The 12,502-nt window shown below is 41.3% G+C and overlaps 1 protein-coding gene across 4 annotated transcripts in view; it reads right to left on the reverse strand.

Annotated features, from left to right (window-relative positions):
* LOC122798823 (ubiquitin carboxyl-terminal hydrolase 2-like) overlaps positions 1-12,502 on the reverse strand; it is a 1,648,319-nt gene that overhangs the window by 1,305,530 nt on the left and 330,287 nt on the right. For 3 of the 4 annotated variants that reach the window (XM_044067950.1, XM_044067948.1, XM_044067949.1), the window contains one exon: positions 5,602-5,698. The exons of the other annotated variant lie outside the window; for it this stretch is intronic. In XM_044067950.1, coding sequence (XP_043923885.1) covers positions 5,602-5,698 — 97 coding nt within the window. The remainder of the gene's footprint in view (positions 1-5,601; positions 5,699-12,502) is intronic. 4 annotated transcript variants of the gene reach the window in all.

Raw genomic sequence — 12,502 nt, forward strand, 5'->3', positions numbered from 1 at the left:
GTGACGCAGTAAGAATGAAAATCTCTATGAGGTATTTGCTTTCCACAGGCAAGACAATTGTTAATTTTTTCTGACATCGGATAGAGTAAGAAAAAAGAATCCCCAACGGGGTACTTATCTTTTTAGAAGACTTCAGGTCTGAAACTCGAAAAAGAAAATTTCAGGAGTTGGCCGACCGGCACTTGCAAACTGCTTCTGCTTCGGGCACCGCACAGTAAGAAAGACTGACATAATGGTGTCGGCTGCATGTTTTATACCCCTGATGACCTGACGTCATGGAAGAAGCTACAGCATCAGACGCAGAAATCTGAAGACACTGGTATTCAGGCCGGCTGAGGGCTACCTGCAGACAGATAACCCAAATGTGATGACTGCAATAGTGAAACACGAAGAACATCAGCAAAATACAATTCTGTAAAGTACACTGCAAATGACTCACATTACGCATGTGCATTTTTCTACTGCACATTAATCATTACTTTGTTTTTAGTATTGTATAAATTAGTTTTATTTGTTCTACTTGATGCATTTTCACATTCTGGGCAGAGAATGAAATTGTTCCAATGGGATCAATGCTCTACCTCCATTAACAAACTGTATGAATGAATGACTACATAAATAAAAAAGATGTTATACTCAAACGCCCAGAGACTGCACATCTAGAAAAGACTATTTTGCCCTATACATACTATGTGCTCCTATACAAAAGAAACAGCGATATGGAAAAAAGAAAAAAATACAAACTTAGCTGCTTCTGATTATAAATAGCAGACAGTATAAAATAATTTGGTCATAACAGAATAATGGTACTCCGTAATGGCCATAAAGGAAAAAATGTATACCGAAGACTGTTGATTCCTGCTATGGAAATATGGAACACTTAGTCATTCTCAGAGTCCACAACAAATATGGAGGTTAAGGAAACAGTAAATGGGAAAACTGCATACCAACAAAATATATGACTGCATAACAGGAATGTTTTCAGTCATGTTAGTTCATGCAGGCTGTTCTCCTGCTAACCGCAAGGGGGAACCATGCGTTGAGCAGACTAGTGAAAAAAGCAGCATTTGGGGAAATATCCGTGACTGGATACAAACAACATAGCACACGTCTAAATGGTAAGTATCACAGTACCTTTGTGCTGCATAAAGCAGAGCAAATTCCTCTGTGGTGGTTGTGCTCATAATTCTACAGGTAATACAATCACAGCAGTTGTGTACTTTTCTGCCGATAATGACTGTGTTTGTCTGTACAGCTATTACATCTATACATGTAGAAAAACGTACTGGTTACTTGGGCAGTACAACACTCAGTACAGCAAACACCAAGACAGCAGCTAACTAGAGAGGCATAGAAAGACACAAATACTGCCTGACCAGATCAGCTATGGCCTCATAATTTGAATCTAGCAGCACAGTTGTTTACAGAAACACAGCCAGACAGTGTGCTTATATATATGTGTATATACGGATCACCTTTAGATGCCCGAAATCGCATTTCACCGACACGGAATCCGACGGGTCGAAAACACCGACAACGCAGATGACCGACAAGGTGAGAACCCGACGGACTCGGTAAGTGTGCGATAGAGTGAGGGATTTAGTGTTAGGGAGCGGACAGGTAAGTGTCCGATAGTGAGGGACTGTGGGTTTAGGGGTGGGTTAAGTGAGTTAGGGTTAGGGTGCAGGTAGGGTGTGTGTGCGATAGTGAGGGACTGTGGGTTTAGGGGTGGGTTAAGTGAGTTAGGGTTAGTGCAGATAGGGTAAGTGTGCGGTAGTGTCGGACCTTGGGGTTCTGGGTAAGTGAGTTAGGGTTAGGGTGCAGATAGGGTAAGTGTGCGGTAGTGTCGGACCTTGGGGTTACGGGTGGGTAAGTGAGTTAGGGTTAGGGTGCAGGTAGGGTAAGTGTGCGGTAGTGTCAGACCTTAGGGTTAGGGTTTGGGTTAGGGCTAGTGGATATGTTATGTAGTGTACTGTGTTGTTTACGTGTAGTGTGTTGGTGTAATGGTGTTCGGTGTTTTGCGTTGTCGGTATTTTTTGTTGTCGGTCTTTTGGTGTCGGTGATTTGTGTTTCGGCGGTTTGGCGTTTCGGTAAATCGAAGGTGATCCGTATATACACACACACACACACACACACACACACACACACACACACACACACACACACCTATGGTGCACATGCCCGTTATGTAGAACACTACAGGAGTCCATTTATAAACAATGAAGGACTGGCTTCAGTTAGTGGAAAACAGGAAACTGTGCTAGTTAACAGGATTCTAGCCCAATGCAGTGGACACATTTATTTGGTCAGCTGTCCATAAACCTACCACAGTTCTGTTACCACACCACAGAGATCCATGCATTTGCAACACATGATTTTCTGACAGGCAACATCAAATTTTACTATTTCAATTACAATGATCATTGACACCCAACAGTTGTCTCAAAATCATGCAGATTACTGAGTGCTTAGGTACTTCTCGTCTTAAATACTAAGTACACAAGTTTCCTTTCCAAGCATAACATGTCTTAGGAATCCAGCCCTCTATGCTTTACATTATGTGAGCAATCAAACAATCAGTAATTAAACTCTCCTATAGCTCTTTCACAAAGAGTCTTCTTAAGATATGTATTTTTGTATCTGATAGGCTGCAGCTAATTGCCCATTTCAAGCAAAAGTATAGGTTTTTTCTTGCTTAAACTGCCAGTCAAAAGCTGAATGCTGTGTGCCAGTGTATGTACAACTGCACTGACTTTGCTGCAATTAATATTTTGAGGACAATGCCCTTTATACCTTGCCTTACTTGTATTAACTACATGCCACTACAGACTAGCTTTTTAAATCATGAATATTTTGTAAGCTGCTTTTACTGCTAAAGCAATATTTAAAGAATTTTCAAATGGCAGAATTTTTTTGGCAATAATATTCTTTTCCATGCATTCATCATTTAATCCATAAATAAGCCTGTATTTCTACCTTTTCTGTAATGTCACTCAATTACAGTCTTGGACTATTTTTTTAATTTTTTTAATTCAGTTAACATTCTTATTCAAGAGAAGAAAATGTAAATCTAAACCATCTCTCTAAATTTATAACTTCGGGAAGTCTGCAACTTACTGGATATACCTAATGGACCACAAAATCCCATGAGTGTTAAGTTCAGACTTCATGTTATTGATAGTTCTCAAGCAAGAAACTATGTCAGGACTGTCTGCAATATGAATATCATTTCCTTTCTGTAGTCTACGTTTGCCATCTGACCATTTTCACATTTACTCAACATGACCCTTCTTATAGCATCTGTTACAGCACCTTTCTTAAACCAGATATGATTTTTCACAATTTAGGCCTGGCTCTCCCATTTGGTTTTCCAATGAGGCAGTTGAGGCCCTTATAATTTCCCTTTGTATGGGTTTTTGCAGAATCCTCCAGTTTTCTCCCACATCCCAAAAACATGCCAATTAGACTATCCACTAAGCACTGTCAGATTAAGTGACTTACTCAAGAGTCACAGAGCAAGCAAATGGAGGCTAAAGGAATTGGACCTCAGACCACAGTAAACAGCTTAACAGATCATAGCAGTAATCCCCTGTGCTAACTGCTGAAGCTTTCTTAGTTCATTCAATATTATAACCTCTGCAATTCAGCTTCCAGCTATCAAGCATAGCCATCTGATCTTACAGTATTAAAGGCAACAAAACAGACAATAAGATGCATCATCGTGTTACTAAGTGTCATACACAAAAAATGCTCATTGTTTTCTCCAGAATACACAAAGCTTAGGGCGGCCGTGGTGGTGCAGAGGTTAGCATTGTCTCCTCACAGCAAGAGGTTCTCTGGTCTGATTCTCATCTGGGGTGCCTTCTGTGCGGAGTCTGCATGTCCTTCCTGTGGTTGGATGAGTTTCCTCTGGGTACTCTAGTTTCCTCCCACATTCCAAGTCATGCAGTAGGTGGATTGGACAACTTTAAATTGGCCGTGAGTGCATGTGTGAATGAGTGGTACAGATGAACTACCACAGCAGGGCTAGCCACCTGGTGGTAGCTTGGCTCTAGTTGTCACTGTTGAAGTGACACCCTGACCCCATGTGACAAATGGGGAAAAATGGATTGAGGATGGATGGATGGATACAAAGCTTTTTGCCAGCAATTATTTTATGTTCAAAAATATTAAAAAATATCTCCTAGTACATTACAAGCATAATACTATGTGCCTCTACATCAACTATTGAAAATGCTTCTTGAACAGATGCATGTCTCAGTTACTTGCAAAATATGAACGTTAAATGAAATGTACTCATAATTGCTTATATAATTGGGGTCTACCCCCACTCCTCATGGGGCCCTTCAAGTCCCACTGTCTCACTTCAATCAAAACAAATTAATCATAACTATCATCCCCTTAGCACTGTAGCATTGCAAATGCTGGTTCTCAGCATACATCAGATAAAGGCTGGCAAACATCTAAACAGCAGGAACATGCTTCTGAGAAAAACACTAGATTTTTTTTTTTGGTAGGTGGACAAGTGCTCCCCAACAGTAGCAGCCATACTTCCTGCTGTTTCCATGACAACGAAGGACTACACACCAGTCAGTACTATAAAACATGATTCCTCTATAGTTACGCAACCTTTTTTCAGTTAAGAAACCATGTCTCCTTTGATCAGACGGCACTTAGAAGAATACCTCTGCTAAGTGAGAAGAATACCTCTCCTAAGTGAAACTAAATTGAACTGCACTCTTTGAAATGGGTTTATGACCAAGTGAGAGTAATCCCATTATTAAGTAAATGGATGTGTATACCTATTCATTTATATTTCCAATGACATTTTATTTGATAAATCTAATAAATATCTGCATCCTTAGCATATCTAACTTGCATGCCTAACTCACATAATTTAAATGATTTTTTTTTTTACAGAAAAGTATCTTGCTGCTGAAAATGTGTTTTCTAATACACTGAATAGTGTGTCATCATGTTAAACTTTTCTCAGTTCCAAGGCCACATTTAGTGTTCTCAAATTTACAAGAGCCTATGCACAAACACTGAACACATATTATTCAACCAGGAGCCTTCTCACTCATTCGCACTATGCATTGTCCTAAAAAAATTAAGATTGTACATCAGATTCATGTTGCACCAATCATTTCTCCTAAAAGTTTATCTTTTGTTACCCAAAACTGTTCTTTACTTAGTGGCCATTGTCAGCATTGATATAGCAACTAAGTTAACAACTTCCATACTTACATCAGCACAATAATCTCAGACTTGCATCCACTTACCATTTTTTTCCCTCTATGAATGCCTCACCTGAATTTCAAACTTTCACCTACACACGATTCTCAATACTCTCTATTAGGTTACATCCAATTTACCTCAATAGGAACATGAAACACATGTACAAACCTACACCTCTGAACAGAACTGGCATATGTTACAATAACCATTATAAACAGCAGACCCCGCCCAGATGCACCCGCATTATCTGAATACCTTATCTGCTTTCTGGCACTTTAAGAACGTTGCTGATAAAATTTTGTTCTCAAATCAAAACTCATTAAATCAATATCAATACAGAACTGATAAATGCTCTTTATTTACATAATGAGATTTTTGAATTCTGGAGTCCGGAACAATGTCTGAAGTAACGCATTCAAATAACAGGTGAATCCTTGATTCTTCAGGCCACAAAAGTTATCTGTTAAAAAAGTAAAAAAATCCACAGATTAAAAAGTACAGTTGTGTACACTTACCATAAATGTAGATGTTCAAGTGTATTCGCTGTTGCAGTCCTAACTAATGGGTTATCCGGCTCCCGGTAGCCTTCGATCAGCCAGAATACCAAAGGTAATGAAAAAATGACATAGGTTGCAGTCGGTTGTAAAGGCCGTCAGGGCGTCCGATACAAAAGGAGGCAGCCAACATCACTTCCTCAGTCTTTCTTACCATAACAGTCAGAAGCCCCGAGAAATAAGGCTTAAACCAAAAGCAATTTTGCCAAATAATATCCAATTTAGCCTGTACCTCAGGAAAACAGAATAGGAGAGGACCAAAAAAGGTGGAAGGAGGGAGGGAAACCAGGACTGCAACAGTGAATACACTCGAACATCTACATTTATGGTAAGTGTACACAACTGTACTATATTCATCGTGTTTCACTGTTGCAGTCCTAACTAATGGGTTGATTACCAAAGCCCAGAGAAATGGGAGGAGTAACCAACAAAATCAAAGGTTGGAGATAATGCCCTGCAACACAGAAGTGGCAAACCCTGCCCTGGCTCTAGAAAACAGAGGCAAATTATGTTTTGTGAAACTGTGAACCATGTGGCAGCCTCCAAAATATCGTTAGTAGGGAAACCCCTTAAAAAGGCCGCAGACGTGGAAGCTACTCTAGCTGAGTGGGTCCTAACCCCTTCAGGAGGAACCTTGCCATGAAAGGAATAAAAAAAGGTGATACAATGTGCGATCCACTTGGAAATGGTTTGCTTAGAAATAGCATTGCCCTGAGCTTCAGGGGCAAAACTGACCAATAACTGAGCTGATTTCCGAAGGTCTTTAGTCCTGTCCAGGTAAAATCTGAGCGGTCTGTGCACATCAAGAGAATGTAGGATCCTTTCACCTCTACTTCGAGGATTAGGAAAGAAGGTAGAAAGGTGTATGGACTGATTAAGAGTCAAGCTAGAAACCACCTTAGGCATAAAGGAGGGATTGGTTCTCAAAGAGATCCTGTCTGCATGGAAAATTAGAAAAAGCTCCACAGCCATCAAAGCCTGCAGCTCTGAAACCCTCCTTGCTGAAGTTATAGCCAAGAGAAAAGCAGTCTTCCAAGAGAGAAACTTTAAATCTGCAGTGGCAGCTGGCTCAAAATTTGGAAAAGTGAGTTTCTCTAGAACAAAATTAAGATCCCAGGCTGGAGTAGGTGCCCTTCTGGGAGGTTTTAATTTGCAAGCACCTCTGAGAAACATTTTCATCAGGGGATGAGAGAAAATGGGTTGTTCAAAAGAACAGTGAGCATAAATGGCTGAAGCATGGATCTTGATAGAGGAAAAAGAATGACCACCCTGAAGCAATTCAGCCAGGTATTCCAGGATCAGAGGAAGGGTAGGCTGAGAAGAAGATTCCCCTCTAGCCTGCATCCAATGAAAGAACCTTTCCCATTTGCCAGCGTAGGACTTCCTAGTGCTAGGCCTCCTGGCCTCCCTCAGCACATCAACCACCTGCTGGGAAAGGGAAGAAGATAAGGAAGGAGTCATACAATGAGCCATGTTGCCAAATGGAGGGACTGAAGAGGAGTATGCAGAATGATTCCCCCTTCCTGAACTAAAAGATCCAGCTTCAGAGGAAGATGCCAAGGAGGAAATTGGGAGAGACTATGAAGCAGTGGATACCAATGCTGTCTGGGCCAGTCCAGAGGTATGAGAATAGTCCTTGGTTGTTCGTCCCTGATCTTCAATGACACTCTGGGAAGAAGAGGAAGAGGAGGGAGGGCGTTAACTGATGGCAACGTCCAAGGGAAGGACAGAGCATCCACTCTCCAGACTCTGCTGTGATGCTGTCTGGTGTAAAAGAGAGGTAGAAGATGGTTGTCTGGGGAGGAGAAAAGATCCACCTGAGGTGTGCCCAAACATTGAATGATGCTGTAAAAGACTGCCCTGCTCAGCTGCCACTCGTGAGGATCCAGGGTTCGCCTGCTCAACTGGTCTGCCAAAACATTGAGCCTTCCTGGAAGAAACTGAGCTAGGAGATGCAGGTCCAGGGATGCTGCCATGGACCAAAGATTCATGCTTTGTCTGCACAGGGGGTAGGAGTGAGTCCCCCCCTTCTTGTTGATGTACCACATGACCGTGGTGTTGTCTGTCCTGACAAGCAGGGTCCCTGGAGAAAGAAGATGCTTGAAAGCTAGTAAGGCCTGTTGAACTGCAATCAACTCTTTTAGATTTATGTGCAGGTGCATCTGCTGGGCATTCCAACGTCCCTGCATGCATCTGCCATCCAGGTGTGCTCCCCAGGCATAGTCCGATGCGTCTGTAGTCAGAACCTGAGGGGCAAGAGGTGTCCCGAAAAGGCATGCCTTTGTTTTGTAGACAGGCTGTTGCCCAACACAGAAACTCCATCTGCAGAGATGGAAGCAGAGGAATCATCATATCCACGTCCTGTGTGTGTTGACACCAAATGTTCTTGAGGTACCACTGCAATTTCCTCATATGCAGTCTTGCACATGGAATCATGAGAATACAAGATGCCATGAATCCCAGAGCTTGCAGGTATTTCCTTGCAGGGAGCTGGGACAGGCTTGCCAAGTCCTTGAAGTAAACTGAAAGAGTTGTCTGCTTCTCCTGGGTGAGAGATATCATCTGGGCGGCTGTGTTCAGACTTGCTCCCCGAAATGTTATCTCCTTGGTTGGTACCATTTTTGATTTTTCCTCGTTGAGAGTGCAACACAGGGAAGAGAGAAGAGCCTTTACAAATTCCAGATCCTTTACTAGCTGTTCTCGAGATCTTGCTTGAATCAGACAGTCGTCCAAGCATGGGTAAATCTGAATTTTCTTCTGCCTGCAAAAAGCAATGACTGGGGGCAGGCACTTTGTGAAGACTTTGGGAGCAGTAGATAAGCCAAAGGGCGGCGCAGAGAATTGATAATGTTGCTTGCCCACTCAAACGAAGATACTGCCTGCAACTTTCCCTGATAGGGTTGTGCAGATAAGCCTCTTTGAGATCAAAGGTTACCAGCCAGGAATCTTTTTCTAGCATTGGTAAGCAACTGATGCAGAGTGAGCATTTTGAACTTTGGAATTACTAGAAAAGAATTCAGAATGGAAAGATCTAGGATAGGAAGCCAGGTGCCTTTTTTTTTGGAACTAGAAAAAGCCTGGAATATAAGCCCTGGCCTACCTGCTGAGCAGGAACTGATTATATTGCCCCCAGATAAAACAAAGACAAAATTTGTTTTTCTACTTCTGCCCTTTGGTTTGGAGGAACGTCCGGGAATCCCTTGGGAGCTGGAAAGGTGCTGAAAGAAAACTTGTCCCCCAGGGACACCGTTCTGAGCACCCATTTGTCATCTGTGATAGTGGCCCTCACATCTGCAAAAAGGACCAACCTTCCCCCTAAAGGACTCTCCAGACAAGCAAGAACAGGCAGAAGTTGTAAAGAGTCATTGAGAGTGTTTTGAATGAGATGCAGGCTTAGAGCTTCCCGCTTTAGAAGTGGAAGCCTGCCACCCCCTAGACCTTTGAGGGGTAGCTGCCTGCCCCCTAGAAGATTTGTAACCTATAGTCCTGAACGGTTCTGTCTGCTGGTATCAGGAAAGGTCCAACTCTTGGAAGGGTAATTCCTGCTAAAGCGAGGGGGTTGAACTTGCAGAAAATCCTTAACAGTTTGCATGGACTTGGCCTTATCCTCCATCTTCTTAAGTACCTCCTCTGCTTTGCTGCCAAAAAGATCGACTTTATGCAATAGTTCATCCAAAAGCTTGGCCTTGACAGGTTCTGGAAGAGGCTGTTCTCAGAGACAAGCATGCCTTCTAATAACAGATCCAGTAGCCGTAGCCCTACTGGATGCTTCAAGGATGTCAAAACCACAATACAAAGAATGCTTATTGACCAGAGTGGCTGAATTCAACAAACCCTGCATGTCTTTACTCTCTGCCAAAAGAGGTACACTTGCTATCTTAGACTTAATTGCCTCCAAAGTGTGCTGTTGGTACTTCAGCATATGAAAAAGGCAATTGGTAGCCCTAATAGCTAGGGTGGCTGAGGTATAAACTTTCTTGCCCTAACTATCTAGGTTCCTAAAGTCCCTGTCAGAAGGAAGAGGATTCCTGGTAACAGTGGCCTTAACTCCTTTAGAGCCTTGAGAAATAACCTCTGGATCCGCCAACGGGTTCCTGAAAAGAAATAGAGGAGAATCAGGGACTCTGTAGTACCGGTCAGGTTTCCTGGGAGCAGGGGGAACCGAATTTGGAGACAAGGAATTTTCCAGAAAAACATCAACAACAACTTCCAACACAGGGGGAATAGCAAGAGGCTTATGCTGAGGTAAATCCAGAAACTCCCTAATCCGTTTCTTAGATTGGGGATAATCCTAGCTTTCCCATTTAAAATGTTCCCTGAGGGTATTTAAAGTGTCACCAAAAGAGAAATCCCCTGGAGGAGAGGCCAAAGGGATGGACTCCTCTGCATCTGAATCCTCAAAGGAAGAAAAAGCCTGAGAAAAATTCTTCATCAGCAGAAATGCTGGAAGAATCAGAACCTGAACAGGACAAAACATCAGGAGAAACATCCATACTCATTTTAGGAGGATGAGGCTGGGAACCCCTAGTAAAAGTTAACAAATCATTAGCTATTTTAACCATTTGGGATTGAGGGGAACTGGAGCCTGCCTTTTCGCAGGCTTACGAATGGAAGACTTATCTGCAAGCCTGAAGGACTTGGGAGGCCTGGCAACCACCGAAGTTGCAGCAGAAGTTGAAGGAAGAAGTTTGCTGTCACAGCGCAAAATGGAGGCCTCGGACACCGGAGTCAGCTTAGCAGTTCCGGCTCCAGCAGAAGAGGCGACCGGCGACAGGTCAGAAGACAAAATGGAGGCAGAAGGCCTAAGGGACTCTGATTCAATCAAGGCCTGTGGTTGTACATCTGCACACTACAGGGACTGTGAAAGCATCTCACTGGCTCCCGCCTGACTGACTACCAACTTAACCTCATCCGAGGACTTAGTTTTCTGAGGCCTGTCGTGGTCCTTATCCATACGTTTCTTCGGAATATCCGAAGCCTGAAGACCAGTGGACGCCATACCAAAGAACTTAGGCCAAACTCCAAAATGCCTAGCCAAAATCTTAGCCCAACGACGGATAGTATGCGGATTAAAGGAGGCATAAGTAAATGAAGAAAATAACGAATGATGCCACTATAGATGAACTTCACCTTCTCCAAAACAAGTTGATCAGTAAAAAATGTAGAAAAAATGGAGATGAGAAGACCACAGCATAAAATCAACTATTTATTGCGAACAAAAAGGAACAAACAGGTACCAGCAGTAAGCGCTTTCACATCAAACAGATGCTTCTTCAGACTTCATTCAAAAAGAACATCAACCTCATATAAATATACTGTCTAATCAGACTAATTAAACAATTAATCAATTACTACTTTTAAAAATATATAACACTCTAAAAAACTAAGTTTTTTAAAAAATAAAAATGAAAGTAAAACTATTTAAATCTTTTAGCAGCAAGTAGTGGGTTTATAGATGCCCTTTCATTGAGCCCGGGTGATTTGTCAGCTTGTAATTTAACTATCCAATATAATTCTTTTTGTTCAGTGACATTTTTCTCATCACCCAGCCTCAAACCACAATCTACACAGCATATAACCAAAAATTGAAATGTATGTGTTTTATTCTTCGTTACATGCTTAGCTAAAGCACTTCTTTCAACATCCCCATTATGAATAGCCGAAAGATGTTCCCTAACTCTATCACGAAGGGACTTATTCGTCATAACTACATAAATTGAATGACAATCACTACAAACTGCTAAATATATCAAATCACTAGTAGTACATGTAGCATTAACTTTAAATTCATATCTAACACCAGTCATGGGATGCATAAAAATATTGTCTATACTTAATACTTTACAAATATTGCACTTCCCACATGACCTTAAATAAGGTTTTTCCACTTGCTTCCTTCGAGAAAACTGTTTATTCGAATTACATAGCAGTCTCTTCAAATTCTGTTTATTCTTATATCTAAAGTGGGGTTTATCACCCACTATCTCTCTAATTTGTACATCAGATTCCAATACAGACCAATTCCGTTTCACAACATCCCTAACTAAATTAATATTACTAGAATATTGTAAGCTTAAAGAAGCCCTGCTCATATTATAGTTACATTTCTTGTTAATACTTTCACATGTGTCATTAGTTCCCAACATATCATTACTCATGTATGGTCTAGCTCTTGTACTTCTCAAGTTTTCAACTGGGTGATAAGAAAAATGTCACTGAACAAAAAGAATTATATTGGATAGTTAAGTTACAAGCTGACAAATCACCCGGGCTCAATGAAAGGGCATCTATAAAACCACTACTTGCTGCTAAAAGATTTAAATAGTTTTACTTTCATTTTTATTTTTTAAAAAACTTAGTTTTTTAGAGTGTTATACATTTTTAAAAGTAGTAATTGATTAATTGTTTAATTAGTCTGATTAGACGGTATATTTATATGAGGTTGATGTTCTTTTTGAATGAAGTCTGAAGAAGCATCTGTTTGATGTGAAAGCGCTTACTGCTGGTACCTGTTTGTTCCTTTTTGTTCGCAATAAATCATTGATTTTATGCTGTGGTCTTCTCATCTCCATTTTTTCTACATTTTTTATGGATTAAAGGAGGCAGAGAGATCACAATTGGGAACGTTGTGGTCAAAGCCTAAACAAATAATGCAATAGGAATGAAAATCTCTATGGGGAATCTGCTTTCCACAGGTAAGGCAATTATTA

The sequence above is a fragment of the Protopterus annectens genome, chromosome 3.part1 (assembly GCF_019279795.1).
Source record: "Protopterus annectens isolate FY-2018-M chromosome 3.part1, PAN1.0, whole genome shotgun sequence".
Lineage (NCBI taxonomy): Eukaryota > Metazoa > Chordata > Ceratodontiformes > Protopteridae > Protopterus > Protopterus annectens.